The sequence below is a fragment of the Platichthys flesus genome, chromosome 20, assembly GCF_949316205.1.
Source record: "Platichthys flesus chromosome 20, fPlaFle2.1, whole genome shotgun sequence".
Classification (NCBI taxonomy): domain Eukaryota; kingdom Metazoa; phylum Chordata; class Actinopteri; order Pleuronectiformes; family Pleuronectidae; genus Platichthys; species Platichthys flesus.
Genome location: NC_084964.1, coordinates 7,008,538 through 7,027,338, shown reverse-complemented (window position 1 = coordinate 7,027,338; position 18,801 = coordinate 7,008,538). Strand labels below are relative to the sequence as shown.

General features: G+C 41.0%; 1 protein-coding gene across 3 annotated transcripts in view; it reads left to right on the top strand.

The window, feature by feature from the left end:
• Positions 1-6,113: 6,113 nt before the first annotated feature.
• Positions 6,114-18,801, top strand: part of pemt (phosphatidylethanolamine N-methyltransferase) — a 57,560-nt gene continuing 44,872 nt past the window's right edge. The window contains exons 1-3 of one of the 3 annotated variants that reach the window (XM_062414189.1): positions 6,177-6,246; positions 7,165-7,299; positions 9,300-9,407. In XM_062414189.1, coding sequence (XP_062270173.1) covers positions 7,291-7,299; positions 9,300-9,407 — 117 coding nt within the window. In that variant the 5' untranslated portion in view covers positions 6,177-6,246; positions 7,165-7,290. Of the gene's footprint in view, positions 6,247-7,164; positions 7,300-9,299; positions 9,408-18,801 lie in introns of all 3 variants that reach the window. The other 2 variants (XM_062414188.1, XM_062414190.1) reach the window with 2 other exon arrangements.

Here is an 18,801-nt window from a genome sequence, read left to right as displayed (position 1 = left end):
TGTTGAATAATAAAGAAGTACATTCAGCCTCCACTGCATCACTGCGTCACAAGGTTGCAACTGAAATCTAATAAAGCTTTCTATGTTTAGATTGCTTGCCCTTATGGGAAAGAGGAAGAGTGGGCGGCATGTGCCACTACCTCCTGTTCCAAAACAACAAACATCATGAGCCCGACATATTTAACCCAATGACGCCCTTCCTCCTGGATCACAACAGACTCTGGAAACTTATCAGTGCATCTTACTGGGTAATATTATGTCGGCAGATGTAACTGTAAGCGTCAGTATGTAGGGAGCAATGTGTTCTTGGTTTGAATTAGCACTTGTGTGTAAGAAACAATTAAAGTGATTACACATGGTTGTAACAAATGCGTAGATGAGACGTGCAGTACCAGTGATGAGGATCATCTCCATTGTTTCCCTTGATAAATTTTCTGTGTTTATCAGCTTCCTGTGCTGCATAATCACTAGAGATCTATTACACTGATGGTCAGTGTCTGGCTGGCAGGGAGCAGCTCAGCAGGGGGAAATTCACAATGTCCTCAGCAATAGAAACTGGAAATAATGGTGCTCAGCTCATAACAGGCTTCAGATGGAAGGACGGATGGATAAACACAGAGCAGGGTGAATGGATAGGTGGATGGAACATAAGTAGCTGGGTAAATGGGTGGATTGCGGGGGGGAAAGATGGTTGATGCGAAATATGGCTCAGAAAATAAAAGAATGGAAGGGAAGACCTTGGTCTTGAAGCCAATTTGAAATTCATGAAAAGTTTTAAAGGGACGATGTATGTATATATATATATATATATATATATATATATATATATATATGTAAACTCGTATATAGTTTCTCTCTCTCGCTTTCTCAAAAACACACACAAACACATTGACCCATCTGTCCCATTCAGATTGGTCATCAGTACACAAAAGTGAAGCCAGAAGCATTATGATCCCCTCCGAGTGCCTGGATCCAGTATGGGTCATGAACCCTGCCTCTTCCATGTTAATGGATGGGACATGAGCCAAAGAAAGATATCTGAATATAAATTCTATAAGATGGTTTCTGTCATTAATGCTAGTTCTTATAACACCGATGCTTGTGTTCATTGTTCCAAGTATAGAAATATATTTCAATCAAGTTTGGTTTAAATTACTTATTATTACATTATGAAAACTCGCCCGAATGGCTAGTGTGCAGACTCTATCTCCATTTGACATCCTTACCACAAAAAGGCAGCTCTAAAAGTGGTGGGAGGAAGTGCAGACATGTCATCTATCTTTATATACAGTTTGAGCAGCACCTAGTCACAAGTTCATAAAAACCTCCAAAAGTTTTTACCATTCTCGGCGGACAGGCAGGATTAAGCATAAACTGCATGCTTGAGACAAGAGGGCAGCAATCAGACCTTAGTTTAACACTGGCTATGCTTTGTAAGAGCGTATCATGTGCGAGTGTCATCGCCGATCGGAGGTCTGCTGGCACACAGGGTAATAATGGTTACTTCAGGCGTAGCCAAAGAGACAGAGTTTTAATTTTGTATGTTTGATTCAATGAAAACCAAAATGAAGAGGAGTTGAAAATACGATATTATGACCAAAATGATTTATGTCTCTCCTCCACATATTATGTACATTGAGCAAAGTCGGCTTCTGCGCAGTGAGTTGATGTATAAAGGGACTATTTGTAACTTTTTGGCATTACTTCACAGCCAATAGTAGCATCAATAGCTTTATCAGTTAGTAATTTGGCAGGAATGTTGCAGATTCAGCATCAAACCATATTCTTTGACTCACCAAGAGCTGTCTCCACTGGTGGAAAACATGTTTTACCTCTGTACCCTTCACTCTCAGACACTGAGTCAGCGTAGTGCCCGGTCTGCCCTGAATAACTACCATTGTCTCTTGTCACCACCACCCACTCCTGGCAAGAAACCATACTCAGCGGCAGATACATCAAACTCACAACACCTTTGATCGGAGGCAGTGGAAGAAGCTGTAAACACAACATTGACATGGGCTTCCAGTTAGGCGGTTTTCTGTTGAAATAAGAAACGATTTAATTGGCTGTCGAGTGTTCAGCATTTGTTTAACCTATCTGTGAGAACAGAGTCTCTGTTTGTTTAGGAATAACATCAGGCATGTTTATCACTAGTAGTCGATGACTCAGTGCTTTCACCGAGGGACAGAGGGATCGTGGGAAGGCAAACGTAGTGCCTTCCGCTGGTTGTTATTTTGGTGCTTTTGCCTGCTCTCGTCTTCTTTGCTGGCGTCTGACGGCAAATGAGAGAGGAAGCTGAAGGACATGATGTTGACGTGCTGCTGTTTTGATAGAAAGTGTTTACCTGCACCATGCGCTGTGTGAGTGCGCACATGCATGCGCTGTCTGACTGTGTTTAATGCGTAATAAGTAAGTAATTTGTGTTTTACTAAGCTCTTGAGGACCCACTGGTCTAATAAGAATAAAAACAGCTGGGTCACACAATCTGCATTTGTCCCAAACACAACTATGCTCACTGTGGTCAGTTTAGAACCCACAAAAAAATGAAAGATGGAAAATATCGGAGTAGAATCTGTGACATCGCTCAAAGTTCACTGACGATTTGTGGTTACCTCTCACTAGCATCTTCGTTGGGCACTGAGGCCAGAAAAGCCAAATTTGTGCAGCAAGGAGGAGCCTTGGTGGAGGAATTGTTTTATAATTTGCTGCACTGAGCTTTTATCAAACCAGTACCACAGTGAGGATCAAAAATAGCTAGTGCTGGAAGCCTTGGGATTAGTGAATACGTGCAGGGTAACATTGGTGATGGAGAGAATGTTAACAGAGCAGCAGCAGCTCCGGGGCCTCATTTACAACAGTTGCATAACGACAACAAAACCGGTCCTGGAATTTAAGTACATGACTTGTTGTGCAAAAGTTGGAATCTATAAAAAAACAAACTTGATGGGAGAATGTGCACAACTGTTGCCATTTGTAAAATAGCATATACAATTGTCAAAAATTAACCCCTTGTTTAAACTCTTGTATTGGTGTTTCTGTTTAATGATAAAGTACATTTCAATTTTGTTGATCTGCAGTTAATTGTGAAAGGACAACGAACAAGTCTCGTCCCACTCATATGGGTCATTCAGGTATTATGTTAAAGTCTCTTGTACAACACTGTCTGGGATGGAAACAAGGTGGTGATCTTCCTGCTGCCAGAATATCAGTTTGATGATAAACCTGCTGGAGTAATGACTGAATTCGTCCCCCCCTCATAGTTAGCCCACTGTTTGCAAACTGCTCACTTAAGTGCAGAGCCATCGAATAAACACAGTAACAGCCTCTGAAAGCAGCTGGTCACTTTTTATCCAGCTTCAACGATACACTTCCAAAGTAGGCCATGAGTGTAATCAATGAAAGTCTATTATCACATGTCGATCTAATGGAAAAGAAAAAAAGTGCAAATAAGATTTTTTTCCTCTTGTTTCATCCATGTTTTGTCTATGAAAAAGTGTGCACATCTATGTTGTTTCATAATACTCTGTATGTGTGTGTGGGTGTGTGTGAATGAAAACACAATACACACGGTCTTCCTGTTGAATCCACGGAAAAGCAAACACATGAGCCGTGTGAATGATTACCTGTATGTTGAGGAGGTTTGTGTGTGGAGCAGACTGAGCAGATAAATGACTCCTCCTGTGAGACTTTCTATTATGTGCGCCTGTGTCTTTACGCAAGCACCTGTTACATGAGTTGTGTATGATTACATGCAGACACACAGGAGTGACTTCACCAGTATAAAAAACATGGGACAGAACCTGTGAACAGCACTGACTGTACAAAAGAATGGGAAGACGAGCCTCTACTTCCCCCCCGATCCAGAAATGAAGCCAAAACATCTCAGATACGAACGCTGACGTATTTGGCCCCAGAGTCCAGTAGCCTTCGGCATATGGAGCTGCAATACCAAGGTCCTGCCGATACTTTTGCTCGACCAATCCTGAGTCAATACTGGCTGTCAATCATGATGTTTCACCCAGTTATTATGTAATCAATTAAAACATACCAGAAAAAGTAGCACTTGGACTAACATCCATGTGATAAGAACTATATATATTGTAGAAAAATGCATTTGACATGTACTTTGACTGGTTTGGTCCATGTCCCTTTAAATAACATGGAGGAGGCAGGATTTATAAACCTAAACTGTAGCAGTGATCAAGACTTTTGAACAGGTTTTACAGAAAGTGTGACAATAAACCTGTCTAAATAGGTGTTAGGGTTAGGCTACTAACTACTACGTTAGTTAAAGAGACAGGTATTCCCCTGGGGAGATGGTGGAGACCAAAACTGAACTGCTAAGCTTCTGTGATGCAATCAGTTTTCAAATGCAGCCTCTGAATTGAGACACAGCTATAGATGAAAGTATAAAGGAGTTTAGATGGGCCTTAGACAATTATTGAATAACACAAAACAACTTGTCAAATTGTTGTTGTCTAAGGCCCTGTAGACTAATTTCATACTTTCATCTATAGTTGCGTCTCAATTAAAAAACAACTTGTCAGGTTTGCAATATTTTCTTCTATTTGGATGTGTGCTTGCAGCTGGCACAACAGGTGTTTAGCTGCAGCAGTAAGAAGCGAGGGAAGATGGAGCACAGAGTCCCAATTCCAGCCATAATCTTCTCCTGCTGGCTGGATGGCATGTTCGTTTTTCATTTCACATGATGAAGTCCTCGGCTCTGACAGCATGCGGGCTAATGAGCGGACAGCATGCTCGGTCAGGGACCTGTGAGGCTCTCAGCGCTCACTCTATTCCTCCCTCCACATGGGGTGTGTTGTACTTAACCGATCGACTCTAAACAAATAGCGGGTGGTGGAGGAGAGGAGAGGAAAAAGAGAGAAGAAAAACAAGAACAAACATCAGAAATTATAATACATTATAGAATACAGAATTCATTTTATATATATATATAAATATAGTTAATTAAATACAATATATGAAGTTAGAGGAAGAGGACATGATAGGGAATGAGTGAGAGGAAAATATTAAGATGAAGAGGTAAACAGGAGAGAGAGTAAGGGGTGGAACGGAGAAAGGAAAAACTAAACAATCTTAATGATAGAGGGGGAAATAAATACAGTAGAATTCAAAATGAGGCAGGAAGAATAAAAACAACAACACAGGAAGAGCGAGGGAAGAGAAGCAAAAAGGAGATTAGAGAGTGGAGGAAGAAAGGGAAAAGGAGGGAACGGAACAGAGATGCAAGGAGGTGGAGAGAAAAAGAAGAAGAAAGGGAGCAGAGAGGAGTGGGGAGATGAAAATGGAGGGAGGAAAAAGAGGGATGGGAGGAAGGATGAGGGAAAATAAGTGAGGAACAGAAGGTGGATAGAGAGTGAAGGAAAGAGGGGGAGGAATGGCAAAAAGAAGAGAAAGAAAGTCGAAAGAAGGACAAATTGAGGTGAGGGATTATAATGGAGGATACAGAAAGGAGAAAAAAGAGGAGAGGACAGAAGGCCAGAGGAAGGAGGGAAAAATGATAAGGAGAGAAACCTTAAGCTTGGATATAGAAAAGGCTTGGACAGGGAGAGTTTAGATTTTCTTTCTTTATTTCTTTAATGATAAATAATGATTACAGTATGAGATATTTAAAACAAATTTAAATACAAGAAATACAATAATTTCACACTTCATAATATATACCAATATGCAATGGTTTTTATTTTTATATCATATGTTTTAATGTAATAGTGTATGTTATATTCACCTGTGTAGGTTTTAGTGAACTGTACAAATGCCATTCGTGTAAAGGGGTCATGCAGTTCTGTTTTCAGCCAGCAGGTCTGACTGCAGAGGGGGGTGAGTGATCATTTACCTCAGAGAATAAAACTAAACCAGGAACAAAAAAAAAGTCCCCCCCCAAACAAAATAAAGTTATAAGTGAATAATAATAAGTGTGAGATATCTGACGGGCTCGATCCAGTGCGAGTGAACTGTGGACTACACTTCCCAGCATGCATTGAGAAGAGTTAAGGTGACAGTGGAAATGTGTGTCTCTCCGCGGTCACTGCGTGTACGTTAGAAATGGAGAACTTCGCCCTCGCTGTTGCGCAATAATCGTGTTCCCCCGCAGACATAGAGGCTGTGGTCCAGTCGGTGCGGATGAGCGACCTGCGGAGCCAGGAGAAGACCGAACCCGCCGGAGCCCGTAGCCCTGCGCCGCTGGACTGCTGCGGAGGACTGAACAACGTGGATTACTCCAAGGTAAACAACACCGAGCCCCTCCGGCAGCTCGCCCGGGTCTGAGTGTCACACACGAGGCCGTTAGTGTCCTCAGAGGCTGCAGGTCCAGATCTAATCGAGAATCAGCTCCTCTCCTCCTCCACCACCGAGGTCCTCTTCCGGAACTCAGCCGGTGCAGGCTCCATGTTCTCCACAATAAAAGCACTATTTGTTGATCCTGCTAATTCAAAGCAGACACATTTATCATATTTATTTGGATACAATACAACGCAGCGTCACGTAAGAACAGTATAGATGTGACTTTAAATCATTCTTAATGTCTTAATGAAAAAGATCAATGTATTATCGAATCAAATGTTCTCAATGTTAAAAAAATAAAAGCACAATAAGCTAATTCTGATAATCCAATGCCACACATCAACATAAAACACATGTACCATATGAACTACATATTTTTAAACCCATTTTATTTATGCATTTATTCTTTTGAATGCATAGACAAGGCTAAAGTTATTTGTTGATTAATCATTTGTCCTTAAAACATGCAAGAGATGTTATATTTTCCCCACAGTAGTCATATATGTAGTCATATATGACAAAGAATAGCAAATATTTTAAACAGCTGACATTGCTTTGGTGTACATTTCTTTTACATTACATTACATTGCATTCAACCCTGAGGGTACAGACCCAGAACAACTAGAATCAAGAAAGTACAGTTTCATATCAATTTTACTGATTGATATGAACATTTACAAATCAATTAAATGACAAGTGTTTCAGTTTCACTCATTTATTTAAAGGAAACTGAAAGCAAATCCGTTAATGTCCTGTCATGTTTTATTGACCGCAAAACAAAACAAATAAACTAAATATCCCTTAGCATTTGTGGCTGATCGGTGTATATTGTGTTGTAAATGTTTTTATTCTCACATGCAGGAGGCATGAAACAGTTTTGCCATCGGGCCCTTCTCATGAACACCATATCTCACTTTGAGGGAATCTCGTCACATCTGGGACAAACGTCCACTGGATTCAAGGATGAACTGATTAGAGTTCAACAGAATGTCAAAGGTCAATGTCAATGTGATATCACAAAACATGTGTTTTGACATAAGTCAAAAAGCATGTTTCTTTTATCAGAAAAAGGTCACAGGTCAGCTTCACTGTGACATGGTAATGTTCTACACAACCACGTCCCTTACATTATTTAACTCAGGAAAGGTCCAGCTACATATTCAAGGTGAGAGCCCTTAAACTCAAGTTTCCTCTGTCACTGAAAATAAAACACCATCACAAAAAACAACCAGAGGCAGTTCAGGTGGACTGCAACTGACAAACACACACAATTCAATCATTTGCCTTTTAGCTTTTCTGTTGTTGTACATGTTGTGTATTACCAGCCACTTACAGTACCTGTATACACTGACCGTCCCCTGCAAACAACAGAGATGGATGTAGGTTTTGAGCCATAAAGTTCACTGTGGTCATCAGGGGACCTCCCTATCTCCAGAGACACACTATCATCATTTTGTGCAGCGAAGCAGTAAAAACCTGCTCTGGAGTTATCATGGTACTGGTTATTCTGTAATCATTTTCTTTGCCACAAGTACGATTAAGCTAATCACCGTTGATTATTAATCACCACCTTACGTGGTTTTAACTAGAAGGTAATTACTATAAGTGAATGGAAGAGCTGTCTGAATTAATACCTGAAATCAAATTTTTTAAGGAAAGAGTTAATGCAACAATTACATATTCATTTTAGCCCTGTAACTGTTTTGTAATTAGTTTTTTGTCTGTAAAGGAAAATGTACACTTCATTAAAATAACATTCAATGTTGTATTTCAGTATTGCTGCAAAAAGCTATGTTTTTCACAGTAAAACAAGCTTATTTATCAACTAATGAAGTCCGGGTCAGAGCTCTTTTATAATTAAAAGCTAAACTTAATAATTTGAAAAAGTAAAAACTCTCTGGCCACATTTATGCTCTTTTAGGACACATAAGTAGCCCTCCAAGTTTGCTATAGCGCATATTCTGCTGTTTCCAGTTGTTTCTCTATCAGACTTAACTGAAACCTAAACCCTAAAACCCTAAAAAAAAAACTTGGAACTGTTTTTCCCCTCTGGCTTCAACACTTTATAACACCCAATGCAAACTGAGGGCCCCTGTGTGAGAGAAACTTAGTTGCACTTCGTCTCTGGCGTTCGTGGATATAAGCTTAATACCAAACAGACAGAAATAAGGGAAATCAGTATGTGCTGCTCCACCTTAGGCGGCCGGCCATTGTTTATATGCTACTGGCTGATCTGCATGTTACAAGTATATATTCTTGCGTCATTCCTGTCCTCACGCTTCTCCCCTTCCTGCACAATGAAAAGACTGTCTGAAAGCGTGTTGTTGTTGTGTTCCAGCAGTAAATTAAATAGTAATAAGACAGTCCTGACCTGAATTCTCCAGTCTGTGGACCTGTAACCCTGAATCTGTTGCATGTGAGAGTGACCGCCTACAATCATCTGTCTGGTGTATGGACATTTTTGAATCCTTACATCAATGCAATTTTTTGAAGTGTTTTATCTCAACCTTTTACACAATCTCTCAGCTGAGCGCAAACATTTACATCTATGTGATACGGCTAAACATGCCCTTTACCCACATCATGCTCACTTTAATGAGAAGTTGAGATTAGAGCTGGTAAAATGTACATGCACAGTGAATCACAACTTGTCGATCAAAACTTTTTAATTAGAATCAAACATAACTGATTAGTTGGCTTTCTGACTGACTGCCCGGAAACGTCCCCCCTGAGTCAAAAACACATTGATAAAATTGAAGCATATATTATCTATGACCAAAACCGTATAGAACCAGAAATTACAGATTTTCTTGCTGGGTCTCTTGAATTACAGTGTGGGATTAAATCAGGATATTTAATACCTTATCATTGAGGATGGTATTATAGGCCACACTTACAGTAATTAATAATCTGTCTTTTAATAAAAAAAGGATTGTTGGGGGATTTTTGTCATTTTCATTCTGCTCACAACCTGTCCTCATACTCGTTTCTCTCAGATGGACTTCACGCTGATGGAAGAACTCCTTAAGTACGTTGACTTTCGGGACTCCAGCTTCTGTATCGCCATAATTGCCATCATATTCAACCCTCTCTTCTGGAATTTGGTAGGAACCCCAGTCGATTTTAAAGCTCCAATAACAATTATGTAATATCTCACATATACTTGATCTTCTGTAACTTTGTCTCAGGTTGAAAAAATATAGACGTTGAACTCCTGCGACAGGCATCTGATTGGCAGGTTATTTGAGATTTTTAAGAAAAGTTTAGCTAATTGGACTTTAGTTGCTTACAAACATAAATAAATTGCAGCTTAAGGGCAGTTTATTAAATTTGTTCCTTTGTAACAAACTTTGTTGGATGAATTTCTCTTATCTTGTGTGAGCTTGTTGATAACGCAGACTGTGACTATACACTATTTTGAAATCCAACATAAAACGTTCTTCGATTGCCGTAAACAAAAGCAGCACTCCTGCTATTGTTATGGTATGAGTAAACACCAGGAACCAATAATTATGAATTAATCACCAAATATTATTTTGAAGAAACCGTTATATTATAAATCCTTACCAGCTTTTACCCTAGCTTTCCAGCATAAGCACAAATTTGATGCTCTGCCGGAGGGCCAGTAAGGGATCAAGATTTTTGGTCAGCTTGGACACTTTCATGTGAATGGGGGAAGGTTGAAACTGTGAACTTCCACTTGAATTATTTCATTAAGCTGCTTTCAGACATGTATTCTGGAAAATGTCTGGACAATGGGGTCAGGGCTTGGACCTAAGTTGTTCCAATCATGCATGAAAAACACAGCAGGAGATTCTCTGCTGAAAAAGTGTACAGGTGAGGGGTGGCGCAGCATATAGAAGGCAGGACGTAACATTAATTCCACTGCAGGAATCATGTGTTTTTGTTTGCAGCACATTAACACTGGCTTAAGCACTCATCACCAAAAGCTCTTTAATTCCATATCTCCAAGATGACATCTTTATCTCTGTCTTCAACATGTATGGCATCACATTCAGACATTTGCACAGCTCCTGTACTCAAGCAGGTGAGTGCATGTCTGAAAGCAGCTTCACTCATCCTGAAGCCCTACTCTATTGTGGGAATACAGCTTAGATCAAAATGGAAACGAGACAAGACACTTGGTCTCAGGCCAGTCACTCAGATAAGGAGCCTATGAGAACCTGAGTGTTGGCAGCTGCAGATATCTGTTCACCGAAAGGCTGACACTGATTATTGGTCTGTTTTTGTGTATGTGAGCCTGATAAACCAGCCTCTCTACAGTGTTTCGCTTCCCAGACAAGATGACAATGTGATTTTTCGTGATTTAATCTGCAACATTTTGAAATGTCTATCATATTCAGGGGTTCAAGACTGATTGCAGTCGATATCAAATTGGCCACACATCACATAATCTTGCATGTCATAGATCGTTATAGCGTTTAGTTGCATTTGTGGTGACTGCAAGAGTCCTGACATATCCTTTTCGTAAATACAGTGACCCTTGCAGTCCACAATAGCAAATATGAACCTCAGCTGGACACATGTTCATCAGACAGACACTCAGCACACAGAGGAGAAGCCAATCGGGTCGAAGTTAATTTTGCCACGGTGCTCTTAGATTAAGATTAAGATGCATTTATTAGTCCCAAACACATGCACAGACATGCACAGGCACACTCATGCAGGTAGGGAAATGTATCCCCTGCATTTAACCCATCTGGTGCAGGACACACAGAGCAGTGAGCAGCCATGTACGGCGCCCGGGGGGCAGATGTTAGGGGAGTAAGGTGCCTTGCTCATGGGCACTAGACAGGGTAGGGAGAATCCTCTTGGATTTTTGGACAGATCAATCCAGGTTTGTCTTTTGTTGTTTTTCCGTGGAGTCGAACCAGAGACGAACCAGAGACCTTTTCTGCCCATAGTCCAAGTTTCTGCCACTAGACCACCGCCTCTCCCAGGCCTTGCACGTGATCCCAAAATCACCTTTTTGGTGCATTGTGCTGGAAGATAGGCTTCAAGTGACTATAATATGGGTTGAGGTACACAGTATAAGGACAGATGGAATTTAGACATGCTTTAAGAGATCTTTAGCCACAGCCTTTGCTCTTGCGAGTATTATCAGGAATGATTCATTTGATTTTATTTGACTTCCATCTCTTTAAGGGTAGGGGATGAGAGAGGATGTTGAAACTGCCTTGTTTCCCAGCGATTACTTAAGTTTCTGTTCAAATATCTGTCACATGTGATGGCTAACAAATGGGATTTTGAGAAGAAATATATCAAATTAGGGTGCCAAATTGTCACTTTGTTCCCAGAGGCCTGGTCCGAGGAACATCTCTGGTGACATTTAGATGAAAGGAAGTGGTAAAACGTCATTCGATGCCGGTCACGCTGTTGCCTTGTTTCCTGGGCATCAGTGCGCTGCACGTGCTGTGCCAGTACCGTGTTTAGCATACAAACTAAGAAATATTCACTCCCCTTCTCATCTTTATTTGGTCCTAATGAGCAGATGAAAACCCGATTTGTCTCTTTAGCTGCAAATAGTCATATTATACATATGCTTTGCCTACCTCTGCTAAAACTATAGACAACGTGTGTCGAAGGAAAAACACAAGGCTTGCCAGTTAGCTAGTTAGCCATTGGCTATTTTTCACTTGTAATGCATCAGGATTATTCACTGCCAATTACTAAATAACGTGAATACAACTTCAATGCATTTCCTCTTCCATGAACATGATTTGCATCTGACTCAAGTCAGATAGATATTCATTAAAAATGGTGAAGACAATTTTGCGATGAACCCTCGCTGCCTCACGGCTTCATCAAACTAGGTCTTTTTTATAGCGTTTAGATGAGTGACCCCTAGTGGAAGAGGTTACCTATTGAAGGATTAAAGAAAACTTGCATTAAATATATATTTTTTGGACTCGCTTTGCAGCTGTTAAAAAAACAAGCTACGAACAAAAAACAGATGTATTATCAGCAGTGAATAGATGCTCTTTTACATAAACATGATTTGTTGTAGTTCAAAAAAATTATATCTGTGGAGCATAAATAATTCAGCAGAGGAAGTTTTGTGGGTATTTCTTCCCCTTTTTATTAGTTTAGACCAAACTGTGTTTCAGTCAGTAAGAAAGCTATGAAAGACAGTGCATTCATTTAAACATTTTCATCCACTCATCATCCAGGCTGCCTGAGCTTTTTGGATGAGGTCGCATCTTGCATTTCTGATTAATATCTGGAGCTGCCAAATCGCTTTCCTCCTACGCTCTCATCCCTTCCCGATCTAATCCAAGACTGGTGGGTGAAACGGGGAGCTTTTTTTTCTCGATAAGTTGCAGGTGGCACTTTGAGGGGCACGCTGACCTGCTGGTACAAATTGAACCGACTAATAGTTTGAGGTTAATCAAGTTAATATTGACATAAACTGTAGATAGATTAGGGTTCAAGATGGTGCCATTTAACTGGCCCTACACATATAAGAGATAGCTGTCTATGCTCAACATTGGATACATATATAGGAAATGGGAACAGAGTCTTCAGTCTGTATCTTTTTCCATATTTGTGCACAAAATTTGAAATTGTACAAATAGTGACGAAACAGATGAAAGGGAGAAGTACCACCTGAAATCATGGGCGTGGGGTGGGGGGCAGTGTAGCCAATAGTTTGAGTGAGATGACCATAGGACTCAACAATGCAGAGTAAATTAAACTTTAGGAGAACTCATCTGCGACAAGTTTATGTTTATAGGGCGATGCAAGATGAAAAAGATCTACCTCATTTAGTCACTTTCTGTGGCCGCATTTGCATATCAGGCAACCTCACATCATGTCCTGACCGCAACGCTGGGAAGGATGACCTTCTAATATGAGGAGTCAGCACAAAGGCAGCAGGTACGAAGAAATTCTGTGAAGGTCTGAAGGTTTTCTGGGGAGACTGGCCTTTGATAAAGATTGTGTCTACCTCATCCAGAGGTAAGAGTGTGCCTGCAGTTCGTTAAACTTGTCAAAAAAAAGAAAAATACATCGGCATTTGAACAAATCTCCAAGACTGCCCAATGTGGTTGTCACTGCGGTTTTACTTTGATAGCCAGTTGAACATAGAAAGGCTCAGACGTCAGTCACTGGGTCATGAGAAAGTCTCTCCCATTTTAATGCCTAACTCACTGTGTGTGCTTATACACTCAAGTATCAGGGGAAAGACTCCTCACCTGCAGTTGTACTGAACACATCAATGTCTAACAGAGACACAGCAAGGCCTGTTCCTTGAAATCGTGTGTGTGTGTGTGTGTGTGTGTGTGTGTGTGAGTGTAAACACAGATCAGAATTTACCAGCCTCCAGCTACCTCTTCATACCCTTTTCGTTTTTTCACAACTGACATGAGCATGACATACACACACACATACACTTACTCTCATAAGAATGTCCCATCCACTAACATGGAGAAGGCAAGGTTTATGACCTTACTGTGTGTGTCTCTGCGCCCACTCAGTGACTCATCTACAGTGCCTGAAAACGTCTGGAGAGTGCAGCTGCTCTTTGTCAGTCGCGGCAGCAAAGCACTCTCTTAAGACCCACATCCAGACACTTTCAGACACCAGTTACACCTCCATACTGATTCTACTTATTGTCGAGGTGGCAATGGGTTCAGATTATCGCCTTTCCTCCCACGGAGGAGGGCGACCATTAAAGTTGAATTGATGCTGCGAACAGATTTTCTGTCTTCTGTATGTCTGTGAATGTTTGTACTAGTACAGGTATCTTTGGTAGGAGCATTTGAGCCAAACTTAATGGAGTAAGGATATTTGAGGAAAGTGAGGGGATTTTGGCTGTTAAGGTTCGGCTAACGGGGCTAGGGGATGCTAGCCTGGATGCCAGACAAACTTAGCCCCGCCCACAACATTTTAGGTCGGGAAGTTCGGTCTGGAGTCGCTCCGTTGAGGAGAAATTATGCCCGACCGAGCCAATCAGATTGTCAGGGCGGGCTTTATATGATGATGGACAGATGATCAACGGTAACGTAATCAACCACGTCATCAAAGTGCCCTTGGGTTGAATTCGTTTTCAACAAACATGCCTGCCGCTGGAGAGCTGAGATGTGTAGATGCTGCCATTGAGTCTGTTTTAGAAGACATCTACAGCGCATTCATTTTGAAAGAGGAACAGAGAATGCGGAGGCGACGCCAAAGCACCGCGCTAATCCCTATCGCGACACCGCTTGGTTGTTCACACCGGACACTGAAACGAGGCTGAACCGCCGGGCAGCGCTAATAATATCATCCGTTGATCCAGTAGATTAAAGCATATACTTACTTGTTGGTCCAACATTAAGCAACAGCGTCCCAACATTTGTCTTTCTTGGTGTTGTCTTTATACAACATGTTCCGAGGATCATACAATTCACTGTACTTCTCCACTTCAATTATTAATTTAATGTCATCCATGTTGAAGAACTTCGCTGTTTGCTCCGTTAAATGTCGGGTGTCGGGGGTAAATTACGTATTCTCCACTCAAGCCTATTTGGAGAATACGTAGTCCCCCCCCCTCTCTCTCTTTTTATCTGTATCACTGCTTGTGTGGCTGTAGTGGATGGGCAGAGGGGGACATTTAATAATGTCATTGGTCAAATTAAAACTCCAGGACAACAGAAGGGGACTTCAAAGTATGGGATGCATATTTGATCATTTATATCATATAAAATATGTCACCAATATCGTTTAAAATCGTTTTTCAGTGTGTTTCCTGGTGCGATACACTCGCGTCAAGCGCAAAAAATAGTCTCGACGCCGAAACGAGCGCTGCACGGCTTTGTGCCGGTCACACCGGAGGCTGAAGCACCGCGCTGCGCCAAGGCTGCCTCGCGGTGCTTCATCCTCCGGTGTGACCGGCTCAAAGTTTTAACATGGGAGTGGATGGGAGCCAGCTGTTATTTAAGGCTTGGCGCTGCGCTGAAGCGTCCGGTGTGAACCCGGTGTTAGTAAATAACTCACAATGCGTTGCTTAGCATACAGCACATACTACGTTGCTCTGATTGGTTGTAGGTCTATCCAATTGAGCGAAGAGGAATTTTCTTTCCTGGTCAGTTGAAACACGCCCCATAATCACAGCCCAATGGAGCGGTCTCAGACTCACATTCTGACTAGAATTGTGAGTCTGACAACGTCAGGCTAAGGGAATGCAATATGCCAATGAGTTTTCTCATTAAGATAGAAGCACAAGGTTGTTTTTGCATGTGTGTGTTCATCTAAACAAATGTATTCATATTCATAGCTTTTAACCATGCAGGACATGTATTTGCATTGGGATTGACTCTTTGCTTGAAAGTGGCTTGATTGGCTGGTACGTGGAAAGCATAGCAATCAATGCAGTTCAGCGGTGCAAGACGTCGCCCCATCCAAAGTGAATGAGCTACATTTCTGTTGAAGCCTCTAGATATTTTCACAGTAAGGAAAGTATCTGTTAACAATATTACATTAGACCCTACTTTCTATTTATTTTTTGTTTCTTTAAAATACTTTACATAATTTGCTTGATGGCCCTACCTTTTTTGAACTGTAGCAAATCTTTAGGAGCACTGCAACTAAATAAAGTGACTTATCTGAAAAACATGCAACATTTTTCAGCTCTGAATTGTCATATCAGGCCCAAACACCTGTTGTCAACATGTCCCTCTGCCCCAGTCATGTGCGCTGACGTCAATGTTCACTTCAACTTAGGTTGTTTGTATTTTGGCAATTGAACGCTGAGCCACAGAGACTATAATTAAGTCTAAGAATCAACCTGACACTGTGAGAGCACAGTGACTAAGGAAAAGATATTGAAAAGTGTGTCCGTTCTTCTGTTGTGGAAAATTGCTCCCTCCACAGACCCCAATGCCCACGGGAATTGTGGCAGCATTTTGCTGCATTTTTTGAAACCATAACAAACAAAAACAATCAATGGACTTATTTTGGGCACAAGCAACAGCTCAGCACAAACAACATGGTGTAATTCCCAAATATTTGTCAATGTGTTGGAGCGTGTGAAAAAAGGCTGACAACTATTCATAGCACAGTTGCACTCACTGTTTGGAAGCCAGATGAGATGTACTTGTACTTGTTATACTGCGACACACTTTTTGTTCATGTTTGCTGTGCTTATTAAACTATAAACTATAAAGGTGTCAACGCAATAAAAAACCTGCAATTTGTATTATTGTAATATATAATACATATAGCTTTGCATTTTGATTTTCCTCCAGGCGTTCAATGTTTAAATAAAGTTGTAGTGAAGTACAATATGAACAATAGATAATGAAAAAGAGCCTCTGTCTTCAGTTGCATGTGCACCCGTGCCACTGCCACAGACTGAATCAACTCTGTGGGGAGTGCTGCCCTATCACATAACACATAACACATTTGGTCACTATCTGCTCATGCAAAGATTTCAATATGTATTCTTCACAGTTTCCATGCCAGTGCACCTCCTCTTACCCGCTCCCTCATATCCTTTCTCACTTCTGCACTATTTCCCCATCTATGCCTCCTGCTGTTTCCCCCTTTGAGTCCGTCCCGCTGATCGCGCCAACGGTGTCACAGTGAGGGCTGGTGAATCACACAGAAGTAATTTTCTCTTTCTCTGTGACCAGCCCTTCATCTCCGCTCCTACCACTCCCCATTGATACCTAGGTCTTTTTTGCATCCACTCAGATTCATGTCCTGGGGCCACAGAGCAGGCGTACGGCCAATCATAGCAATTAAACATGTTAGGCAGTGCAAAGCGACAGAAACATTTAAAGACACTATGATGTACAGCAGTTTGTTTGATCTTCTTGTTGAGAAAATACACTGTGTAGTTCCTCTACTTTCAGGATGGTGACTTCAAAGGTTAATATATGCTGCCTTAATTTACGAAAATAAATCGGTCCAAACGTTGAAGCATTTGCATGTTTGTTAAGCAATGCATCCACTAGAGGGCAGCACGGAGTTTACCAACTTGCAAAATCCCAACTCAAAAAGTTTCTCTAATGTAGAAATTTGTTATTTTTGTCTTAAAATGGTCACGCTTGAGGTATTGGCTATACTGCCCCCACAAGATTGCCGATGGTACTACTGCTCTTTCTTTCATCCGTATCTGTAAGCCCTAAGAAGATGTGCACGAATACGAACAAATCAGAGGATGGACAGAAGGCATATCTTAATGTTGTGAATATGAAACCTCTCCACATTTGTTGTAGCCATAGTGGTTGCCAACAAAAATACTTCAGTGGAGCTCCCTTTGGGTGCTTCCCTGTCAGTCATGTCATTAACCCTCCCCCAATCTTGGATAAATGATTATAATTGGCCCTACAGGGTTCCAGGATGGATGGAAATGTAATAAGCGGTACAGTGAGATCATTTAATGTGGCTGAACCCTGATAAGGAACATCTCACTGCACCATCTCTTATTCCACCAGACACTTAAGAGAAACCCTCACACCCTCGGCATGGAGCCCAGGATGTATGGGCTGTTTATTCACATCATGTGCTCAATCAGATAATGCCCCAGTTTGCCGCCAGCCACCCACAGATTTATTTAGTGGTGACTGTGATGTTAGCTCGCACAATGGATAAGGATGACAATTGAACTCTATATGCACACCTTAATATTTGTCTATTCATTTGGTCTATTTAAGTCATGTCATCAACGTAATATTGAACAATGTTATCCCTTATCGCAGATTTTCCTCCACTCTTGCAGCCTGAAACTGGGCCTTTTATCTGGGTCTGTAACTTTGAGTTACATCATTTTGGGGTCATGAATACATTTTTTTTTTTTACATCTATTTCTGACTCACTTTAATTATAGATTCCCAGTCCGAGTCTATTCTGCATGAGAGCATTGTGATGTATAAATCAGCATTTGAATGTTGCTTTTAGAAGAGATGTGTCTATAGTCATATCTATCAACATAAAATATAGGCCAGTTATAAAAGCCTCTGTTGGTGTGCAGGGGGTCGTGTTGAGAAGCCGAGCTCCTCCGCTCATACACTTATTTTGCCAAAGGTTTGTAAAGACTTAAGAACAAAGTTGATTTAAAACTACACACATATTTGCTGGAAGTGAACTAGTGCAAAAGGATAAAAAACTTTCAAAAGGATGTAGGCCTGTGATTTATTTGTTTTTATAACTTACAATCCTATTTGAAAAGACAGGATCAAGTTTATATGACGCTCAAATTTATGTTTTTTTAAGTTAAAATTGTTTTGCTGCGTGCACTTCTATTCATTTTTATTCACACTTTATTAAATGATGGGATTAAACAATGAAGAATTCTACACTCAACATGATAAGGGGGAAAACAGCAGCCTAGAGGCCACGTTTGAACTCATAAACTCAGTTGGGAAACACAAACAGACACAGTGATTTGATTTTGAGCCTCGGACTTTTCCAGGCACATCATTCGATTTTTCTGGACTTGTTTTGCTGCTGGTTCTAAATCGCCTGTATGTGTGAATGTGAATGGTTGTCTGCCTT